The sequence below is a fragment of the Giraffa tippelskirchi genome, chromosome 2, assembly GCF_054371585.1.
Source record: "Giraffa tippelskirchi isolate mGirTip1 chromosome 2, T2T-mGirTip1v1.2.pri, whole genome shotgun sequence".
Classification (NCBI taxonomy): domain Eukaryota; kingdom Metazoa; phylum Chordata; class Mammalia; order Artiodactyla; family Giraffidae; genus Giraffa; species Giraffa tippelskirchi.
The window spans coordinates 169,355,691-169,379,930 of NC_137276.1; the positions used below are offsets into that span (position 1 = coordinate 169,355,691).

Below are 24,240 nucleotides of genomic sequence, written 5' to 3' on the forward strand. Positions count from 1 at the left end.
AAGTCAGAATAGCCTCAAAGTGGTAGAGAAAGTAAACCCTTTAGATTAGGGTGCAGTTGTATATAAGGGATGGGAGTGGAAGGAGAGGTGGAAGGGCCATGGGTGAAAGAATAGTCCATGGATGAGTAAACTCCCTTCTAAAGGAGAAATGCTTTGCAATAGCGCCTAAAAGTAGTATGACAAATAGGACATTAAGACTAAGAATGACTATATGCTTACTTACACCAATATATTCACTTCTATAATGATATATAGAGCTTCCCAGGTGGCACTAGTAGTAAAGAATTCACCTGCCAATGCAGGAGATGCGAGAGATGCGACTTTGATCTCTGGGTCGGGAAGATCCTCTGAAGTAGGGAATGGCAACCCACTCCAGTATGCTTGCCTGGGAAATCCCATGGACAGAGGAGCCTGACAGGCTACAGTCCATGGGGCCACAAAGAGTTGGACGCAACTAAGCACACAATGATACGTATAATCAGTTTAAAAACTATATAAATCAACTTAAGATAAAGGATATACACCTTATTCTAAAAAGTTACTTAAAAGAAAGATTCATTAACTGGAAAAATCTCACCTGTCATGGGATCAAAGAGCTGATTAGCTTCTAAGTCTGTAAAAGTACTACTACAGACAGGACATTTGAAGGAAGCCCGGTTGGTGGAATCTCTCTCATCAGTTTCAATCCTCCTTCTCATGTGGTCCAATTTATATTTTACCACATTAACAAGAGTACGATAATTGATAAAGTAGTAGTTGTGGCGAGTGGTTTTCCCATCTGCAGCAGTCTCTACCCTCATTCTGCACTTGATGAACTTGTCTCCCTTTAAATTATTCAAGACTGATCGAAGTTGCTTTCGATCAAATTTGAGAAGCTCCAGCATGTCCTCCTCTTTCACACAGGGGTTTCGGATCAAGATGTCCAAGGCCAAAGCATGCTCAATGCCATAAAATCCCCGGATCACGTACTTGGCTAGCCGCTTCAATGCTGCAGGAACCTCAGTGAGGACATCTGGATCTGCCATCTTTAGCAGGAAACTTCAACTTTAAATGTACTGTCAGAAAAAAAAAAAGAGAAAATTAGCTAGAATACGGACAAAACAATCATTTTAAATCTAAAATAATCAACCCATTAAGTAGCTGATGACCAGTATTCTTGGAGTGCCACAAAAGTACTCAAAACATTGTTTTTAAAATACTTATAATGCCCAAGCATGTAACAGAGAACAAGATATTCCTCTACAGTACACAAAAGATTACACCTAAAAAGCTTGACATATTTCTTATATGGTTATTTTCATGACCTACAGAGTGTTTAATTCCAAAAAGCAACATTATTTATAGCAATGATATATTGTATCAAGCCCACTTTATTTCAGAAAGAGAAACACAAAAAGGCTAAACAAAGTCTCATTCATTATTCTTAATGCTACAGATCTTTGGGAATGCTGGGGGAAAAAGAACCCTGAGAAACTTAGTTAGCAGTTAGCATATTCTTTTAAATGTCTTTATTTCTTTTCTTGAGTAAAATTTTTCTACCAAGATAGATTGTAGAATGTTCTACAAAGTCATGCTCTCATAATAAACTCATAAGAAACCAATAAACACCTAAATAATGACTAGCTGAGGTGTTTGGCAAAATTACTGTTATAAACTTGAAAGAAATGAACAACTACATACAGCTTTACCAACCTTGAAAAGATAAATGACCAAATAAGCAAATGCTATACAGTTCTTAAAAACAACAACTAAGACCAAGATATCCTTAAATAATGGATCCCCTGCAAGACAAGCAGAAGTTAACTGTATACAGAGAACGGTCTTCTAGAAGCCCAAACCGGCATGAGCTAGACTTCCATGTGATTGTCAAAAGAGCCTGGGATTTGAACTTGTGGCTGTGTGATTCTAGCAAATTCCTTAACAACTTCAAGGCACACTTTAGTCTCTGAGAAATAAGGATAATATTAACTACCTCAATGAGGTTGTGGTGAATTAATGAGAACGTAATGTGCTTAGAAAGCACTTGCTAATAAAGTGCTTAAATATCAATTTAATATGTCCCTATACTACAAGGAAATTTCCAACAGACATCCTATTGAACTGTTTCAATAGGGAATCATACTGTTATTAATACTAGTTTCTCCTGACCCTTTTATTTAAAATCAGTAGTTATTAATTCTATTAGATTTAATACCTCTTTTTTATAAAAAATATCTTTATATCCACAGTACTATAAAGGTATTTCTAAATAGCCAATAACATACACATACAGGAGGAGGGATATAATACCTGATCTGTAATAAAGGAAAAATAAAAGGAAATAGTTATAATAAAATATATATTTTGAATTATAGATACTCAGGCATGACTAAATATAAGAGATAACAAAGTAGCACCTAGATCCAAACTTGTGGTCCTTGAGGCTTTCTGTCATCCCAGGGCTTAAGGATGCCAAGCAAGTGTCTGGGCTCAACACCAAAGCAGTATCGTAATATACTAACAGACATATTTTGTTCTCCTTTCCAATTTGGTCTACATGTTGTACTTGGAATCTACTTTTTGGGGTTATGTTTTACATGTTCAACAACTGGCAGAACACAATATGTGGTTTCAGAAACAGACCAAAGAATGGCAGACAAATGTGAAGATAACCTACTTTTCTAGTATTATTTCCTACTATTATATTCCCCTCCCTGACCTGCTACCCCATATACTCCATTTTCCAGGCCAATGACTCTCAACCCTGGCTGTAAAGCAGAATCACCCAGGGAGCATTTAAAAATACCCACCCTGGACCCATTCCCAGAGATTCTGTTTCAGCTGGTCTGGGAGGGCCAGATTAGGCATCACATTGATTTTTTTAAAGCTCCTTAGGTGACAAATTTACAGAATAAGTCCCTGACTACTGCTACCAACAAACTGGGTACCTGGCGATTACACACACCCCCACCAAAGCACATCCCATATGGGGAGAGCCCTCTACTACTTATCATTCAGCCTGTTACTTTTGCCTGAAACATCACAGGGGGCACTAAAGATTTGAAAAAGGGAGTGACATGAGGACTCCAGTAGGTTTAGGTTTTGAATCCCAGTTACACCATTTCTTAGCCTATGACCCTGGAAAATTCTCAAGCCTCCATTTTATCAGATTAACAGTGCCTTTCTCATAGCATTGATGTGTGAGATTAAATGAGATAATTCATATGGAAGTATTGATATTAAGAGCTATAGTAATCAGACTTATACTATGAAAGAGAAGAAGAAATTACCAGAGGACAGGATGAATGAAACTTATTAGAGAAACAAAATCAAAAGGCCCCAATAATATAGTCTAATAATATACTGGAAATGGAGTATTTTAAATAGCTATTTAAAATTTTAAAATAGCTATTTGGGTTTTTTTTCCCCCAGTTTTTTAATACCGATAAAATATACACAAAAAAATCTACCAGTTAAGTATTTTTAATAGTAGTAGTAATGTTAAATACATTCTTAATGTTATCCACCTATCATCACCAACCACTTCCAAACTCTTTTCATCTTGTAAAACTGAAACATTATACCTATTAAACAATAACATACAGCTATTCGTTTTAAGCCACTGTAACTGGAAAAGAAAAGTACTACTATGAGAAGTACATTAACACTTGAAGAGAAACAGATTTGGAAGAAATGAAGCAATCAGTTTTAGTTGCTTGTCTTTGAGGAAATACCACAGGATATTACTGTGAAGATACTCAGCACGTAACTGAACAAATGAAACTGGAGCTCAGCAAAGAAGCACCTTGTTCAAAATCTCTACATTCTAAAAGCCTCCTTCCTGACCATGTGTTCTCTCCTTTACTGCCTCTACTCCCCTAATTATGCTGAATCTCCTCAATCTCTGGATTTCATAATACTGAGGTCAGAGGTCTCAAACTGGCAACATCTACCACATCATTTGATTCAAAGAATGTTTTGAAAATTTCCTGAATTACTGGTCAACAATTAAAAATCATGAGATTTCACATTTCAATTTTCAGATACTTTTGAAAATTGGAAATACCTGAGGGAAAAATGTGACCATGTTCCCACATAGAAACAATTAGCTAAAGAGTAGTTGATGCTTCTAAATAGGGAAAGAGTTGGATTGGCCTCTGTTGACTTCTGAGTGTGTGACATCTGGGGACCAACCCACGTTTCATTGTTTTTAGCATCAGAGTTCATCAGTTACCTCTCAGCCTCACCTATGACCCTACCAGCCCAAAGCCTCAAAGGCACGTCGGTTTTGTTTTTGAACCATATGTATTACAATCATACAAACACTGGGCCCAGAGGTGAAGAAACAAAGATGAACTGAATGCACTCTTTACACTTGGTCTATCCTCCTCAGTCTCATTTCCAGGCATTCTCCAATTCCACCAGCCACACATGCATTCCCCACTTCCAGGCCTTTGCACATGCTGTTCTCTCTGCCCCCACAGCTAAGCCCAAAGTCCCTTCTCCTAACAGTCCTTCACATCTCAAATGACATTTCCTCAGAGACACCGTCTCAGGTTCCCCTTAGTAGATTAAATGAGCCCCCTTTCACAAGTTCCCATTGCTCCTCCCCCTTCTTTTTTACAGTGAACAGAATACAGTGAACATACTTTCTCCATATCTACTTCGGAGACCAGCGGCTTAATCTTGTTCACCACTGACTTTCCAGCATGTGCCACAGCTGGTCAAGTGCCCCAAAAAACTTTCAATAGATCCGCTAAGCACCTGTTCTTCAAACATGCCCACCCAGCTTCCCCTCAATTCACTTCCTCTATTGCGGCTTCCAGAGCAGAAAAAGAGAGGGTATTGGAAATCCTCTTCTTCAACTTCAAATGGTTTTAAGCAGGAGGTGACAGCATCAAACTCGTGTTTTTAAGGGCTTATGCTGACTGCAGCGTGTAAAAGAAAAAAACGGAAGGAGTGGATGTGGGAGTCCTGTCAGATTATTTCAGTTTACTTCTATTCCAGTTCCAGAAGAACTTGGATTTACACAGCCCACTGGCTTTCTCGGTTGCCACATTTCATGGTACTCTCCATGCCTTCGTACATAAAGTGGCACAATACCGCGAAACCTCCGGACCAGATAGCCTCCACGCGCCCGGTAATGTTCTCCTCCTCCCCACTGTGACACCCCAACACCCTAAATTCCCTAGGACTCTACCAGCTGAGGACAAACTCGGCGCAGTCAAGCCCGTCCTACCCGAGGTCGCACATGGGCCGCTCCGGGGTCAATGGTTCTTTGGAAGACCAAGAAGAGAACCGAATCAAGAGAGTAGCTAAAGGGGAGGAGGATAGCTAAGAAGAAAGGAGCGAAAAAGAGAAGGCACCCTAAGAGGCGGCACCTGGCCAGGGAACCGAGAACAACAGGTAACAAGGTTTACCAAAGCGAATCCTCGAACACTCCCACTCTACAGCTTCCCTCAGCGCTTCAACTACCGGCTTATACGAGCCACGCCACTTGTGCGTCAAAGAAAACGCTCTATTCCTGCGACCAGCTTTAGAAACCATCCGCTGCTTTCAACCAGGCGGGCCAATCAGCACAGTGAGGCTTTCAATCAAGAGTCACGCTCATATTGGCCAATAACATTGAAGGCGCTGCCTTTCAAACCCAGCTCTGATTGGCCTATGATCCCGGAATAGGCGTTAACCTCAGGAAGGCAGTGACAAGATGGCGTCCCTGGATCGAGTGAAGGTACTGGTTTTGGGAGACTCAGGTGAGCGCCTTAACACAACCCCGGGGCTCCCGACACTTTTGAGTTATCCGAAAATCCTCCCCTTTCACTCTCCCTCCACCCACCCACCGACTAACTGATTCCGGCTCGTGGCTGAATTCCTTATTAAGCCTTAAAGACTACACTACCGAGAGAACTTTGCTCAATTTAACGGAGCGGCAGCGTCGTGCGGGTGGGGGGCGAGGAGCCGGGGCCTTTCCTCTGCTCTCGCAGGTTTCTCCGTCGGTTTCCAGGGTGACAGAAGCCCAGTAATTCTTTGTTTTAAACGATGTGCAGATATTGAGTGTTGAATTGAGCGCCGGGATGAAACAAGCGCGGACCTTGCCTTGGGGAGGTATGAATTTAGGAAATCAAACATGCACTAGGAAGAGTGACACTGTTCCAAGTATTATTGACACTGTTCCAAACTTTGCACGTATTAACTCATTTAATCCTGAGATCAGTCCTATTATCCCATTTTACAAATGATAAAAGTGAGGCAGAGAGACGTATGATTTATGATATTTACATTGTACATGACAGAACTGGTTTGAGCTGCGAGTCCACGTATCTAAAACACCAACCTATACTATTTCATGAAATAACAGGTGGTAGTCCATTATACTTCCAGCGGCACTTCTTTTTTCTTTGTTCTCTTTAATCTTAATTGAAAACCTATTATGTGCTAGGCTGTAAGAAATAGAAAAATTAAGATAGAGGCCATATTGTGAAGCAGCTAGAACAATACTAAGCCCAGCTGAATCCTAGTGTTAAAATTCTTACCTTGGACACGAGAACTGGAATTGAAGTCTGTGTTTCTCTGTCCCCTTCACTATCCTTCTGTTTCTCCTAGCCTCCACTCCTAATCTTCCTAAGAACTTGGAATAGATGACAACCTTACTTTTCATGTGGTGGTGGTGGTGGTGGTGGTTTAGTCGCTTAAGTAGTGTCCGACCCTTAATACCCCTGTGGACTGCATGTAGCCCGCTAGGCTCCTCTGTCCGTGGAATTTCCTAGGCAAGCATACTGGAGTGGGTTGCCATTCCCTTCCCCAGGGGATCTTCCCGACGCAGGGATCAAACCCGCGTCTCTTGCATCTCCTGCGTTGCAGACAGATTTTTTACCCCTGAGCCACCAGGGCAGCCTGGTGCATTTCATAGATGTACTTTTCTAAGCTGACCTTTGGATATTTGCTATGAGCAAAAACATTGTGTCAGATGCTTGGAGATGGGAGAGGACATACTCCAAAGAGCTTGAAAATTAGCCTTACCAAATGGAGTAAAATTGCCCTGGGGAGGAGTTTGAGTACCTTTTCAGATTACCTGAAGATTATTTTGCATTACAAAATATTTTACAGAGAGCATTATTTAATATTCCTTTCAGAAAGTTGCATAATGAAACTCTGTGAACATAATCTAGTTTATGTCAACTTTAGTTTTTTAGCTTGAAGTGATACTGAAGTTGATTTAATAAAAGCACTCAGTTTCACAGATAAAGAAAGCAGTGGTGGTATAAATGGACCTCACAAGAGTGTCACCAAGTAGGATGTAGAAGAATCCAGAGCTAAAACTTCCCAGTTGGCGCTTGTGATGAAGAACACACCTGCCCATACAGCAGACATAAGAGACCTGGGTTCCATCCCTAGGTCAGGAAGATCCCCTGGAGGAGGAAATGGCAACCCATTCCAGTATTCTTGCCTGGAGAGTTCCAGAGCAGAGGAGCCTGGTGGGCCACAGTCCATGGAATCTCAAAGAGTCAGACAGGACTGAAGCAACTTATCATAGCACCGAGCTATCACAGTTTTTCATGACACGTAAAAGTGGGTGCTCTCATTTTTTAATTCCCTTTCTACTGCATGTAGCAACCCCTTCATGTTGACATCTTGTGCATACTGTCCATTCCCTCCACCCCAATTTTTAAATACCTATTACACATAACACTGAGTTAAGTGATAGGGATATAACTGTGGAATCAATGCATTATGCAACAGGGTTGAATTGGCTGCTCTATTAAATGTGGGAAAGTGATCAGGCAATTATCAATAGGAAGCTTTTTAAAATTATTCTTATAGTTTAGTTGTAAAACAGAAGACATAGCCATACCCACCAGGAAAGTGATTGATCCTGTCACACATCCACTGAAGTTAGGCTTTATGTCCAAAGTCAGTTCTTGTCTTTTTATAGTTCCCTTTCAACAGTGATCTGCTATCTGAGAGGTTAGAATATACTTTCTACACTTCATTTGCCTTTGTATTTAGACTTCAAAGTTTACTTTTGAATAAAGGCTTATTTTTCCCTGTGAGATTTTGAGGGTTTCACAAATATATAAAGGAATGACTTTGGATTTAGAAATCTGCTTGTATCCCATAGAGTTACTTGATAACCGAGTAAGGAATCCTGAAAATCTAACATGCACATACTCTTTTCTCTTTGTTCCTTTGGTATAAGGAATGATCTTAACACATTACCAACTCTGTTTGGCCCTGGCATTTATTTTATTATATTGAACTTTTTTACCCAGCAAATCAAGTGCATTTTTTTGATCTAAGTTAGTTCTATTGATGAAAACATAGAATTGGAACCTGCCTAAATTCTTAAAGATAGCCACTATTCTTGGCACTTAAGTTGTTCTTACTGTGTAAAGTTCATCCTGTGTTAGCTAACTCTTGTCACCCAAAACACCCAAAAGTTAATTCATGGAGAGCTATACCATATTATTGCATAGAAATGTTTACTCTGACAGAATTAAACTTGACATTCAAGCCTTGTATCAAGTGATAACTAAATGCCTACCTATGTGCCTCCAACATAAACAAGCCTACTTGCAAACACAAAAATCAACAGTATGCCCTAAAGGCAATAGATAGCAGATGCAATTCGATGAATAAAAGACAAAGCTCAGTTTGGGTATTCAAAAGTCTTGCTTGTATATAAAAATAATAAATAGAAGGGAAATCTGAAAATATATTTGGTTCAATTACATGAGCATCTAGTATATGAAGAGGTCACTAAAACCCAGTAGATAAATGGGTAGAGCACATCAATAGATAATAAGAGAGTAAAAGCAACTGGCTTGCAAAGATGATCATAATGTGTATCTTTACCAGAAGGTAAACAAATGCAGGCTAAAACAAAAATGTCACTTTTTTTCCTATTATAAACTAACAAAGATGAAAAAGCAACTGCACACTGTTGAGGTGCAGTAAGACCTGCAGGCTTGTGTATATGGCTGGTGGCAGCGTAACCAGATACAAGTTGTCAGTGTATATCAAGAACTTTAAATGTTGATTTCCTTTTACATATTAATTTCATTTCTGGAAAGGTATACTAACAAAATAATTTTAATTTTAAACAAAAGTTTAAACAGATCTTTTCTTAGTATAGTGAAAAGTTCAAAGCACCCTAATATCCAATAATGAGCAAATGTTTAAATAAATCATTATGTCTATTCTCTGAACTTGGAGACATTAAAAATGTTTCTGAAGATTCTGTAAAAACAAGGAAGTTTTTAGCCAATAAATAAGTACTAATTGAGGCCCTATTCTTTGTACTAGAAATAAAAAATGAGTAAAACCCAGTCCCAGGCCTCAAAGAACTTAAAATTAAGCAGCAAGAATAGAATCTAAACAAGCAAATATAATAGTGTATTTTAAGTGCTCTATGGGAGAGTGTACAGTGGAGTTGCAGAGGATGATGAATGATGTGCTTAGTTCTGCCTGTATGGAATATGAAAAGACTTTTTCTCTAGAATGATGCCGTGTCTTGAAAGATTAATTCACCAGGCCAATGGGAAAGGGGAAATAGAAGGAGAGGCTGGGTAGACTATTTCGGACAAAACCAGCTGTGTAAGCACAGGCTTATGTTTCTTTTCTTTTTTTTTTTTTTAAGTACCTGCATTGTGTCACTCAGTCCAACTCTTTCCGAGCCCATAGATTGTAGCCCACCAGGCTCCTCTGTCTGTGGGAAATTCCCCACAAGAATACTGGAGTAGGTAGCCATTCCCTTCTCCAGGGGATCTTCTGGACCCAGGGATCTGTCCTGGGTCTCCTGCATTGCAGGCAGATTCTTTACCATCTAAGCTACCAGGGTGCTTCCCAGGTGGTGCTAGTGGTGAAAGAATCTGCCTGACAGTGCAGGGGATGCAATAGACTGGGGTTCCATCCCTGGGTTGGAAAGATCCCCTGGAGAAATGAATGGCAGCCCACTCCAGTATTCTTGCCTGTAAAATCCTATGGACAGAGAAGCCTGGCGGGCTATAGTCCATGGGGTCGCAAAGAGTCAGACACAACTGAGGGACTGAGCACACTCGCACATGTATATATTCACAATAACAACCTTCTTAATAAGCTCTGCTTATAATATTAAATCTGCATGCTGACAGTAGTGCTCTTCAGGTGATTTTTTTTCTTCTTTTTTCTATACTTTATACATAGTCTGAAAATAAAAATTATAATAAAAAGTGATAGGTCCATACACAATAAGGCACACAAAGAGGTATTTTATCTTTTATAACTAGTGACACATGAAGACTCACCAAGTATGCTTGTTACAATAGCATCCTGAAATGTGTTAATTAAATGAGTAACCCTGCACACAAACGTACATGGGATAGTTCATTCCCTTTCCTCTTCCTACGGATCTCTAAATACTAGCCCTAACATTAGTAACTATATTATCCTAAACCCAGGAGATCTATAATGAAAGAAAATACTGTCCTACTGAATAGGGGAAGGAAATGGCAACCCACTCCAGTACTCTTGCCTGGAAAATCCCATGGACAAAAGAGCCTGGCTGGCTACAGTCCATGGGTTCACAAAGAGTCAGACACGACTGAGTGACTTAATACTTTCAACATTAGTAACTAGATTGTCCTAAACCCAGGAGATCTATAATAAAAGAAAATACTGCCCTATGAATGGGAGAAGATATTTGCAAATGACATATCCCATAAGGGGATATCCAAAATATGTAAAGAACTTATACAACTCAATATCAAAAAACAATCTAATTTAAAAAAATATGCGGAGTATCTTAATAGACATTTTTCCAAAGAAAACATACACATGAAAATATGCTCAGCATCTCTAATCATCAGGCAAATGCAAATGAAAACCACGAAATATTGTCTCACACCTGTCAGAATGACTGTCATCAAAAAGGCAACAAATGACAAGAGTTGTCCAGGATGTGGATAGAGGAGACCCTCATGTACTAGCAGTGTAGTTGTAAATTGGTGTAGCCACTGTGGAAAACTATGGAAGCTCCTCATGAAATTAAAAATAGTTGCCATATGATCCAGCAACTACTTCTGGGTATTTACCTGAAGAAAACAAAAACACTTTGAAAAGAGGTATCCACCCCTATGTTCATTGCAGCATTATTGACAGTAGCCAAGATCTTGCCATTTATGACAACGTGAATGGATCTGGAAGGTATTATACTCAGTGAAATAAGTCAAACAGAGAAAGACAAACTGTATGATCTCACTTATATTTATAATAGAGTCTAAAAAACAAAACGAACAAAACAAAATGAAAACAGGCTCAAATACTGAGAACAAACTGGTGTTTGCTAGAAAGGAGCTGTGGGGAAAGGGGTGAAATAGGTGCAGGAAATTGAGTTACAAACTTCCAGTTATAAATAAGTCACAGGGATGTATTGTACAGCATAGGGAATATCACAAATGGTACTGTAATAGCTTTGTATGGGGACAGATGGTTACCAGACTTACTGTGGTGATCATTTTATAATGTATTTAAATGTTGTATACCTGAAACCAACATAATATTGTACATCAGCTATACTTCAATAAAAAGAAAACTGCTGCCTATAAAGAAAAAGGGCTATAATGTAGACAGAGAAGAGTTGTTCTCCTTTTCCAAAAGACAAATCTGGGCCAAGTGGTTGACTGCTTTCCAAAGATCACTGTATGGGAGAACTGAAGTAGCTAAATATGACTTTGTGAAATGGTGAATCCCTGTCACTGACAGTGTTCAAGCACAATCCAAAAGAGCAACTAACAGGATCTGTGGAAGGGATCTCTGCATTGGTGGTCAGTATAGAGGAGATTACCTCTAAAGTATGTTAAGAGTCTACAATTCTAAAATAAACTGAATAGATGAAATCATTTTCCAAAGGAAAAGGATTAGTTAATTTGAAATTGCCCTGGATGAATAGTTCTCAAAGTGAGTTCCCTGGATCAGTAGCATCAACATTACCTGGGAATTTGTTAGAAGTGCAAATCTTTGGCTTCCATGACACACCTACTGAATTGGAAGCTCTGGGGACAGGACCCAGCATTCTATGTTGTTTAGCAAGTCCTTCAGAGGATTCTGATACTAAATTTGAGAGAACCAGTGTCCTTAACCATCTTCTCTATCAGTGAAGCTTATTAAATCATTGGTATGGTATGAACACCCTTTAAACAACCATGCTTTGCCTAACTTTATTACTGCTTATTCTCAGTCTTTTCAGCATAGCTTTATATGACTAGAGTGCTTGTATCTTTTACAGGTGTTGGGAAGTCTTCCTTAGTTCATCTCCTGTGCCAGAATCAAGTGCTGGGAAATCCATCATGGACTGTGGGCTGCTCAGTAGATGTCAGAGTATGTGTTTCTTATATTTTAGTTTTTCAGTGTCACATTAAAGATAACCCCTTCAAACCTGTGGTCAAATTACAGCCCTGTAGTCAAGACTAATTAATAAGAATAACTAGCCTTTATCAAATACCTACTGTATGCTAGATACTGTGCCCAATGTTTTACGTGTCTTTGCTTATTTAGTCTTTTTTAAACTGTGAGATATAGCTACCAAAATCAAGGCACACAAAAATAAAGTAACTTAATCAAATTCATTCAGTTCATAAGAAGCAGAGTCAAGATTTGATTCTCATTAGTCTGATTCCAGAGACTTCACTTTTAATTACTGTGCAAAAATAAAGAGTTCATTTAATGTGCTCCATAAATAATTGTGCTTAAGCCTTTACCACTAAGATAGCCAACTTTGGCTAGAAATACAGTGTAAAGGCAAAAGCTTCTGGAGTCTTATGTCTAGGTCATCTGTTCCACCTCACATTTAGGAAACACAAGTGCTGTTTCCACTGAATTAACTGCCTTCCCAGATATTTTGGTCTTGCTAATTCCAGCTAGTCCTGTCCAAGCCCCTCTTACACTGGCATACCTTTCTCCACTGAGTTAAGAAATAAATAAGGAGGGAAAAGTAGTTAGCTAGATTAACAGCTATTATATTTTCCTTCAGTTCTTTGCACCTGTTGTTCCATAGTCTGTGATGTATATTGCTGAAGATTAGAACTCTTTCAGCCTAAATACTCCTTTTAAAGATAATTCCTTCTCTCTAGTTGCTTTAGAAAAAAAAATTTTTTTAATCTTTGATGTTCTGTAGTTTTGCTGACCTAAATCTGGGGGTAGGTTAGTTTTTAGTCATCTTGATCAAAAGTTGTACACCTCATGTCTATCTTCATTTTTTTTAATTTTTAGCCATTATCTGTTTGCCTTGTCTTGTTCCCTCTATCTTCTCCTTTTGAACTTCTTTTGGATGTTTGTCCTCACATATTTTAATCGCACTTTCATATTTTCTATTGTTTATTTCTCTGTGGTACATTCTGGATAATATATTCAACTTTCCAGCTAACTAAGAATCTCTTCAACTGTGTCTAATCCATTTTTTAATAAATCCACTCAATTTTTTAATTTCAGTAACTGTAATTTTTAATTTCTAGTTGCTTTTGGTTCTTTTTCAAATGTCAAAATTTTTCAAACTATTCTGATGTTTCATTATGTTTTTTTATTTTAATCATTTTCAACATAATATTTCATGGTTTCTTTGGATCGTTTTATTCTTTTTTCTGGGTGGGTGGCAGATGTCCTACTTGGTGTATATGCTGACTCAGCCTCATGGAAATGTACCTCCTATATAGTTTGTAACTGTTTGAAGAAGACCACATCTTCAAACAGAATTTTTTTTCCCTGCTTCCCTTTTGAAGTCTTACATTTTATGTTTTGAGAGTACAGTGCCTTTTTGTTCCTGTTGCTGCAGAGCTCTAGAGATTTCAGTGGTCCCTGTAATTTCTTGAGTTGGAATGTCCATGCCATCTTAATAATGTAAAGTCCCCCAGTATCCGATTGTGGTGTCCATTTTTTGTAGATCTTTCATCTGCTCTCTACAAGATCCCTGACGGAAAGTTTTTCCTGCTTTCCTGATCCAGTGAACTGTTTTTCCTACTCTCTTTCACTGACTGGGCTGCTCATCAAGGGTCCACATTTCAAGAAGCGAATCTGTTCTCTGTCACTCGTCCACGTATTCTCTCGCCTTGAAAGCTGGAAAATGGATCCCTATTCTTGTCTGGGCACTATAACTCTGGGGACCAACCCCTAAAACTATATCTGAATCTGGGTCAGCTCCTACTTTATAGTCTAAAGTTTTTTTCTTCATTTCTAGCATCTGGGGAATTTCCTTTTTTTTTCTCTCTCTCTCTCACTCTTTCTCTCTTGAGCTTGTCGTTTTTATTTAAAATATATATATATTTTTGTGGCATATCTATGAGTTGAAGTCAGAAGGGACTTGTCTGTGTCATTTCAGCCTACCATGTTCCCAAATTCTTAGCTATGGAAAGAAAAAGAAATTCTAGATAATGAGTTCAGTGGCAACTTTATTTAAGTTTGGTACACCCAGTAATAAGTTCTGGGCATGATTTCCCTTTGGACTTTGGACTTTTCTGGCTCCTTTTCCTTGAGAAAGCATGACATACTGAAAAGAAACTTAAATTTGAACTCCCACTTCTGTGGTCATTCCCCATATTGCCTTTGCTTCTTAAAGAGAGACAGACTAATCGGTTTACTTCTCTGAGCCTTGTGTGTCATTGCCAAAATAAAGGTAAATAATACCTGCTCTGTCTAGCCTACAGGTTTGTAGGGAAGATCAGAGAAGCTTAAAACGTGTGAAGTTACGGTCTAGTGCTTTACAATTTGAAGTTGAAATTGAACTTAAAATTCAATTTTCTGCCCTGCTTCCACTTGCCCCTCTTATCCATCCAGAGCCCAGTCTGCTCATGGAATTTATGTTTTGTCTTATTTGAGGTTTTTCCCCCTTTTCTTATTGAATTGGCTAAATCTCCATCCAGTACAGTGTTAGGTAGAAGCAGTGCTCACAGGCATCCTTGTCTCATTCCCAGTCTCAGGAAATTTTTAATGTAATACTGTTAAATACGATATTTGCTATAGGACTTTTTGTAGATATACCTTATCAGATTGAAGTTACCTTCTCTTTCTATTTTGATGAGAGTTTGTATCACAAACTGGTGTTGGATTTTATCAGGTGCTTTTGCATGGTAATCATAATTTCCCTTCTTTATTTTGTAACTATGATAAGTTATGTTGATTGATCTTTAAATGTGAAACCAACTTTGCATTCTTGGAGTAAATCCAACTTGGTCTTGATGTATTCTTTTCATATATTACTGGGTTCAGTTTGCTAATACTCTTTCAAATGTAGTGTGTTTAGTGTGTTAGTCACTCAGTCGTGTCTAACTTTTGGTGACTCCATGGACTGTAACCCGTCAGGCTCTTCTGTCTCTGGGATTTGCCAGGCAAGAATACTGGAGTGGATTGCCATTTCCTTCTCCTGGGGATCTTCCCAACCCAGGATTGAACCTGGATCTCCTGCATTGCAGGCAGATTCTTTACTGTCTGAGCCACCAGGGAAGCCCTCTTTTTTTTTTCCCCTAATATTTATATCTAAACTCATGAGAAACATTGGCCTATCACAGTTCTTTCTTATAATCTCCTTGTGGGATTTTAGTATCAGGATTATACTAGTCTTGTAAAATGAGTTGGCAAGTTTTATTTCTGTGTCTGTTCTCTGGAAGACTTTATGTAAGTTTTGTTTTGTTTCTTCCTTAGGTATTTGGAAGAATTCACAATTAAAAACCTCCAGGCCTAAAGTTTTCTTTGTGGGAAGTTTTTAAATAACATTAAAGAAAATATGAAAATGACTCTTATTTCTTCCAAATCAATTTTGGTAACATGTTTTTGAAATAATTTGTCTATTTCATGTCAAAAAATTGTCAAAAATTTTATTTTTATATCCTGTGTCATCTTTTATTATCTGTAGGATCTGTAATAATACTTCTCTTTTTTATTTCTGATAGGGGTAATTTGTGGCTTTTCTCTTATTTTCTTGGTCAGTCTTTCCAGAGTCTATCAAGGACCAGTTTTTGGCTTTGTTGATTTTATCTACTACATGTTTATTTTCTATTTTATTAATTTCTGCTCTTTTCTCTATGATATCTATATTTTCTTTGGGTTTAATTAGCTGTGTTTTTTTCTAACTTCTTGCACTAGGTAGTTGTTTCATTGGGTTTTTTTCAGCCTTCCTTTTCGAGCTCTAAAGCTCTAAATTTCTTTCTATCTAGGCACAGCTTTAGTTGCCTCTCTGAAATATTGTTCATTATCATTCAGTTTAGAATACTGTCTAATTTCCATTATGATTTCTTTGACTCATAGGTTGTTTAGAAATGTACCATTTAATTTCCCAACTTTGAGAATTTTTTTTACCTTTAAATTATTGGTTTCTAGCTTACTTTCATTGTGCTCAGAACGTATGATATATGATTTCATTTTCTGAAATTTGATGACATTTGCTTCATGCCAGTTTTGGTAAATATTTCATGTGCATTTGAAAGGAATCCATATTTTGTAACTGTTGGCACGCATTGTTCTAACTATATCAATTAGGTCAAGTTTGTTAATCTTTTTGTTCAAATCTTTTCTATTCGAACTGATTTTCTTTGTCTGCTGAGGAATGAGAATTATTATCTCCAACTTTAAATGTGGATTTGTCTGTTCCTCATTTTAGTTCTGCCAATTTTTTGTTTATATATTTTGAGGCTGTTTTACTAGATGTGTACTAATTTAAGATTGTCTAAACTTCCTGAAGGATTTAACATTTTATCATCGTGATATATCCTCTCTGTATCCAGTAATACGTTGTACCTTGAAGTCTGTTTTGTCTGGTGATAAAATAGCTAAATCCACTTTTTCCCCCAGTTTTATTGAGATATAATTGACATGCGACTTTGTGTTATTTTAAGGTGTATAACATAATGACTTGATACGTGTATATATTGAGAAGTGATTACCACAATATCTTTATTAACATGTATCACCTCACATAGTAACAGTTTTTTTCTTGTTTTCATGAGAATTTTTAAGATCTAAGTGTCATTAATGAATGAATGGATAAAATGTATATGCAATGAAATATTCAGCCATAAAAAAGAAGCAAATTCTGCCATTTGAAATAACAAGAATGGACCTTGAGGGCTTTGTGCTAAGTGATTCTTTCTTTACCTAATAAGTTAGAGAAAGACAATCACTGTATTAGCACAGTTAGTTGTGGAATCTGAAAAAAACCAAACTCATGGGAACAGAGAATAGATTGGTGGTTGCCAGAGTCAGGGGTGGAAAAGGAGGAGGGTTATTGTGGGTAAAGGTAGTCAAAAGGTACAAACTTCCCATAATAAGATAAATAAGCTCTGGGAGTATAACATACAACATGGTGACTATAGTTAATAGTGCTATATTATATAAACCAACTTATTTTTAGTTAATGTTTTGTGGTATATCTTCCTTCTATCTGTTTCTTATACCCTTATATTTATAGTGTATTTCTTGTAAATAGGATACCAGTTAGGTTTCCTTCAGAAACCTCTGCTTTTGAAGAAAGTGAAATTAAAGTTTCCTTGAGTTAGCTTATGAAAGACTGCCAAGTGTTGAACTCCCTCCATAATTCTAGGAAACACTGGAGAAGATGTAAAACTACCCAAAGGGAGTCTGGAATAAAGGCTATAGTAGGTGAAGATGGTGTCATGTAATAATGTGACAGATTTTACTGGAATGAATGTGTTACTGACTCCTTTAAAGCCAGGCTGGCCTGAATTGTATTACTGTGGAAGAGTGGAGCATGTGGGGCTGAAAATGACCTTGCTTTTGTTACTCTTCATTGAATTGGGCTGGTTGATCTGTCTTCTTTGAGAAAAATGCATTTCTTGAGTGACAACATAAGTAAAAGGCATTTTTAAACAATAATTTTAAGGAAAGTTCTGATAGACATATAAGTTATTTTGACTGTTGTTATAATAAAGTGAACAGTTCTTCCCTCTAGCAAGAATGATTAAATCTAATAAGGCTTTTACCCAAATAACTTGGAAGAACACATTCTTCTCTAGCAGCTTTTATATTGCAATTACAGCCTCTGTATTATTGAAACCTATGATGGGGATGTCCAGAATCAGTAAAAATCCATAAATATACACTCTTCAGAACTCTTAAAAACAGTTGCCCCATTTAGCTCATTTCACATCTGTTAAGAGCCAGCTAAAAATAGAGATGGCAAAGGTGATAATATATTGTTTAATTTCAAAGTGCTGGGTGAGGCTAATAATCTTAAAGTATGTGAGTGAAAGTGAAAGTCGCTCAGTCGTATCTGACTCTTTGTGACCCCATGGACTATATAGTCCATGGAATTCTCCAGGCCAGAATACTGGAGTGGGTAGCTGTTCCCTTCTCCAGGGGATCTTCCCAACACAGGGATCAAAAGTAGGTACTCAGTAATTATTAACATTTTGGATTTGGTATGCACTGCAGAGGTGTTCATAAATGAATTGAAGGAAAAAGGGAGAAAAGTTTTATTTTGTGGTATTCTTCATTCATTACTGTGTTCTTATTTTGTTGCCCAAAGTCTAATGGGACCAATATAATGCATGGCTGTGCTTAATTGTGAAAATAAGACTTACAGAATTTAATATTTTCACAAACTATAAGTAAGGAAATTGATTGTCATTTCTAGTTTACTTTAATGGGATTTTTAACTCTAATTTACACATTGCATACAATCAATATTTATTGGATTCCTCTTGGGCAGCATAACAGTGTGCAAACAATAGGGAGAAAAAAAATTTTTAAAGGCAGTCTTCTTAACACTAAGAATATGAGGTAGGAACTAGTAGGTGGGCCAAGGGTTTATATAAATGATCTTTAAGATAATAGTATTATTGAATGATGGCTAACATTTTTTTTAGTGCTTACTTTGACTAGGCACCTATACTAATAATATACTAATTATTAATATACTAATCCATGACCCTTAATGCTCACAGCCTGTCAAGATAGATACTGTTAGCTTCCCTATATGACACATGAAGTAGCTGTGGCCCAGAAGTGTTAACTGCTTTGTTCATGGTCACAGTGCCAGAAAGTAATGGAAATGAAATTCCAATGCAGACAGTCTGGTTCAAGAGCCTGCGCTTTTGATCACTACTCTGTACTACCTTTTGTTCCAGAGTGGTATTAAGAAAAAGGTATTCTGATGTTGTTGAATATAGTAATGACTAGATTCATGTGAAGATTTAAATTTAAATGAACTAAATTTTAAAACTTAGTTCTCTAGTTGAACTAACCACATTTCAAGCTCTCAGAACTCACATATTGCTGGTAATTATTATATTTTATATTTCCATCATCACAGAAAGTTCTGTGGAATAGCTGTTACATAGAATATAAGTGTTACAGCAGTTGACAAGAAAGAGTGAGGTGCTTGTGAGGAGCAGAAAATTATACTGAGTGGGGGATATATATTACAGGTAAAAGAGAAGGAAATGGAAATTCTACTCTGGACATGATGAGTGGAGGGATCTATGAGCTATCCACCTGAAGCTGCCGAGAAAGCATTTTACATGCTGAAGCTCAAGAGAGAATTCTGAGACAGAAGCATCTCTGTGGGGATAATCTTGAACCATGAGAGCTGATGAGGTTTTCAGAAAGGAAAATTTAGAAAGAGAAGAGCTGAGGGAGAGCCTTGAGGTATATTTAGGGAGTTGATGGTGAAAAGGGGGGGTCAGAGAAAGGAAAAGAGAGGAGGGATAGCCAAGGTGATGAAAAACCACAAGAGCAAAAAAAGAGACGAGACTCTCATGAAGGAGGGATTGATTTTTAGTGTGAAATAGTATAGAGAGATAATGACTGAGAGGAAAAACTGCATTTGGTAATGACACAGTTAGTGCTGACCTTTTAAAATGCAATGGAATGTTAATAGAAAGCAAATGATGTGAGTAGGCAGAGAGAAAATATAGATAGAGGTTTAAATCAATCGTTCACAAAGTTTAGAAGTTAAATAAAGGAGCAAGTGAGTACAGAATAGAAGGGGAAAGTGAAGATTTTGGTTTTTTTAATAGAGGAAATGAACTTGGCTGAAGGCAAAACAGTTAGAAACTTTCATGATATTATTCATTCATTCATTTGTTCATTCAGTATAGATATTGCATACCTCCTGGGTATCAGACACTGTGAAGAATGAGGCAAATTCAATTCCTATTCCCCTGCTACACTCACATTGTTGACTTTTTTCTATCCTTCTGTCTTTTCTCCCAACTGTCTCCTAAGACTCCTACCTTCCTGCCTGTCTTTAATAATAGTTTACAGGCACACATATCAAACCAAACTTATTAAAGAACATTTAAAACATACACTGCTCTTTCCTGGTGTGTATCATTTTCTTTACTAAATTTGTTTATCCTTTTTAAAAATTACAAACTATGAATAAACTCTTCAAATGAGACAAAACCTGTTACACTTGATCTTGATTTGGTTTCCAATAAAAAGTAAAGAGGTGAGTAAATGAGAACTACCAAAGTTACAGTATGGTTCCTTTTCCCATTTGATGATCAGCACATACTGTTGCTGCCTGTTGAGAAAAACCATTCCTTCTGTAGCTGTAAAGTCTGTCATGACTAAGTATTGGATCCCTGATGACCTGATTTAAATATAAAACACATTTCTTAGAGTTTGGCAGTACCCTCCATCATGTTGAACTCTTAGTATAGCAGCAAGGTACCACTTACTGTGTCAAGAGCAATACTTGTTATAATGTCACACTTTCTCTTGGAGATCACTCACCTATGTAAAAGATACAATGTCATAGCTTCAAGCTGTGGTTTAAAGTTCTTAGGACTCATTACATTTGAAGTAAGTTAAACTTAGTTTAATTCAGCAGTTTGGAAAGCAAGAAGGGCATCTTCTCTTCTAACTCTGGAAGGAAACATGAAAAAATTTGATTAAGGAAGGTATTTTGTGGTGAAGAGTATAGATGAGTACGTCAATCCGATTTGGGAGTATGTACTGCCAGAAGGGAACTGCCTAACAGACTTGGTACATTGCAAGGCTAGGAAGGCATGCTACCTGGAAATTGTGTTACATGGTGACTATTATGGAAGGAGTTACAGTCATTTAGGGGAGGCAACATTAGACATTTGAAATACCATTAGAGACAAAAGTGATGTACTTAAATGGTTGTCCAACTTAATTATGTATCAGAATCACCTAAAGAGCTATCTTTCAAAATTCAGATTTTTGAGCCCTACCCTGGAGGCATCAGGAGTTGTCCAGGAATATATTTTTTAATAAGCCTTCCTATTGGTTCTAATTTAGTTTGTTCTCAGAACTGTACTTGAGAAGCACTGGAATTCAGTAAAATAATAAACAGAATATAATAAAACTTTAGAGGATGAGATACCCTGAATCTTTTCCTTGATTTAACCAAGCATATCCAAATATCTAATATGTGCTAGGTATTATGCTGTGTTCTAGGCTTACGAAGTTGAATAATATAGTTCCTGCTGTTAAGCTCAGGAATCTAATAGAAGAGATACTGGCAGATAAATGACAGTGTGGTTAGTGAGATGATAGAACTGTGCAGCATGTTATGGGAGCGAATAGGAGTAGCACCTAACCAGCCTTGGTTGTTTGGAGCCAGGGAAGGTGGCAGGATCAAGAGAGCTTCATCAAAGTGGTTGAGCTTTTTGATACCAGATAACTAACGCCTTATAATATCTTGTATCGTTCATTTCAGTGGTTGTGCTTAGAAATCTTAATAAAATGTATTAAACATTTTCTTACTTTAAAAACAGAATTCACGTAGTTTAATCTTTTTATTGATGATTTAACATGATCATTTATTATGTTATTTATGCCATATAATTGCAAAATAGTGATAACTTTTATCACATTCTACAGAATTACTTTCTGTTACCCACAGTGGTCCACAACTACTTTGATTTTGCTCTGGTAATTTGTGTTTCCTATCTTCTTTGTTGCCATTCTGATCATTGTCTTCTCTTAATGTCTTTGTGGCTATCTGTTCAGTTCAGTTTAGTCGCTCAATCATGTCCAACTCTTTGCAACCCCATGAATTGCAGCACGCCAGGCCTCCCTGTCCATCACCAGCTCCTGGAGTTTATCCAAACTCATGTCCATCGAGTTGGTGATGCCATCCAGCCATCTCATCCTCTGTCGTCCTCTTCTCCTCCTGCCCCCAATCCTTCCCAGCATCAGGGTCTTTTCCAATGAGTCAAGAATACACAGGAACTGTACGAAAAAGATCTTCATGACCCAGATAATCACGATGGTGTGATCACTCACCTAGAGCCAGACATCCTGGAACATGAAGTCAAGTGGGCCTTAGAAAGCATCACTACGAACAAAGCTATTGGAGGTGATGGAATTCCAGTTGAGCTATTTCAAATCCTCAAAGATGATGCTGTGAAAGTGCTGCACTCAATATGCCAGGAAATTTGGAAAACTCAGCAGTGGCCACAGGCCTGGAAAAGATCAGTTTTCATTCCAGTCCCAAAGAAAGGCAATGCCAAAGAATGCTCAAACTACCGCACAATTGCATTCATCTCACATGCTCAAAATTCTCCAAGTCAGGCTTCAGCAATACGTGAACCGTGAACTTCCAGATGTTCAAGCTGGTTTTAGAAAAGGCAGAGGAACTAGAAATCAAATTGCCAACATCCGCTGGATCATCTAAAAAGCAAGAGAGTTCCAGAAAAACATCTATTTCTGCTTTATTGATTATACCAAAGCCTTTGACTGTGTGGCTATCTGTAGAATATCTTACTTATTTAAAATTTTCCTTGGACAAAATGATTTGGATCTAAAAAAAAAGAATGTGAATAAGTAAAAAGTATGAAGCATTCTGTTAAATATAGTACATGTATTTTATGATATACATTTTAACTACTCAGCTATCTTTTTAAAATTAATTTTTATTGGAGTATAGCTGCCTTACAATGTTGTTAGTTTCTACTCTGTGCTATGCTCTGCTTAGTTGCTCAGTTGTCTTTGACTCTGCGACCCCATGGACTGCAGCACGCCAGGTTACTCTGTCTGTGAGATTATCCAGGCAAGAATACTGAAGTGAGTTGCCATGCTCTCCTCCAAGTGATCTTCCTGACCCAGGGATCGAACTCAGGTCTTCCATCTGAGCCTCCAGGGAAGCCCAAGAATACTGGAGTGTGTAGCCTATCCCTTCTCCAGGGAATCTTCCCAACCCAGAAACCGAACTGGAGTCTCCTGCATTGCAGGGAAGCCCAGTTTCTACTCTACAGCAGGGTTAATCAGCTATATGTATACATATAACTCTTTTTGGATTTCCTTCCCATTTGGGTCACCACGGAACATTGAATAGAGTTCCCTGTGCTATACAGTAGATTCTCACCATCTATTTTAAACATAGTATCAGTAGTGTATATATGTCAATCCTAATCTCCCAGTTCATTCTACTCAGCTGTCTTACTTTTTATTTCAGAGCCATTTGATACACATAATATAACTTCTTCATTTTAATTTTATAAGCAAGGAAACTGAGACTCAAAGATATTAGGGATTATCAGCAACAGTCAAGGAGTATGGTCTAGGCCTCCTGATACCAAAATAGTTCCTTTCTGTAAAATCAGTGATTCTTACTTCCTAGGGGTTATAGCAAAATCTTTTGGAGAATTTTCAAATTATGCATGCCAAAGATTAGACCCAAAAGTAACTGATTCAGTAAGTCTGGCAAGTATATTTCTTTTTTTTTTTTAAGGACTTTTTTCCAGCTTTGTTTAGATATAATTAACAAAATTATAAGATATTTAAAGTGTATATTGTGATGATATACTATATTCTTATACATTGTGAAAGGATTCCTCCCATCCAGTTAATTAGCACATCCATCACCTCACATGTCTATTATTTATTTGGTGAGAACATTTACATTGTACTCTCTTAGCATATTTCAGTTATACAGTAGAGTGTTCCCAACTACACTCACCACATTGTATATCCTCAGACCTTATTATTTTAGAGCTGAAAATTTGCACCTTTTTACCAAATTCTCCCTATTTCCCCCACCTCTGCAACCCCTGGCAAATACTTTTCTGTTTTCTGTTTCTGTGAGTTTAGCCTTTTATTCAGATTCCACATAGAAGTGATAGCATGCAGTATTTTTTTTTTCTCAGTCTGGCTTATTTCACTTAGCATAATTTCCTCAAGATCCAACCATGTCGTTGCAAATGGCAGGATTTCCTTTTTTTCTCATAGCTGAATAATGGAAGAATATTCCCTTCCCACAGTTGTATATCCTATCTTCTCTATTCATGCATCATCCATTAACAGACA

At 37.5% G+C, this 24,240-nt stretch overlaps 2 protein-coding genes across 23 annotated transcripts in view; one reads left to right on the forward strand and one right to left on the reverse strand.

The window, feature by feature from the left end:
- GTF2E1 (general transcription factor IIE subunit 1) overlaps positions 1 to 24,240 on the reverse strand; it is a 156,533-nt gene that overhangs the window by 85,482 nt on the left and 46,811 nt on the right. For 8 of the 17 annotated variants that reach the window (XM_081571873.1, XM_081571868.1, XM_081571871.1 and 5 more), the window contains 2 exons: positions 20,698 to 20,829; positions 578 to 1,055 (listed from right to left, as the gene is read on the reverse strand). In XM_081571873.1, coding sequence (XP_081427999.1) covers positions 578 to 1,025 — 448 coding nt within the window. In that variant the 5' untranslated portion in view covers positions 1,026 to 1,055; positions 20,698 to 20,829. Of the gene's footprint in view, positions 1 to 577; positions 1,056 to 4,628; positions 5,465 to 20,697; positions 20,830 to 22,218; positions 22,606 to 24,240 lie in introns of those variants that run through there. The other 9 variants (XM_081571863.1, XM_081571865.1, XM_081571874.1 and 6 more) reach the window with 4 other exon arrangements.
- RABL3 (RAB, member of RAS oncogene family like 3) overlaps positions 5,678 to 24,240 on the forward strand; it is a 37,650-nt gene continuing 19,087 nt past the window's right edge. For 5 of the 6 annotated variants that reach the window (XM_081571886.1, XM_081571883.1, XM_081571885.1 and 2 more), the window contains exons 1-2: positions 5,678 to 5,732; positions 12,242 to 12,333. In XM_081571886.1, coding sequence (XP_081428012.1) covers positions 5,687 to 5,732; positions 12,242 to 12,333 — 138 coding nt within the window. In that variant the 5' untranslated portion in view covers positions 5,678 to 5,686. Of the gene's footprint in view, positions 5,733 to 12,241; positions 12,334 to 15,645; positions 15,764 to 24,240 lie in introns of all 6 variants that reach the window. The other variant, XM_081571888.1, reaches the window with a different exon arrangement.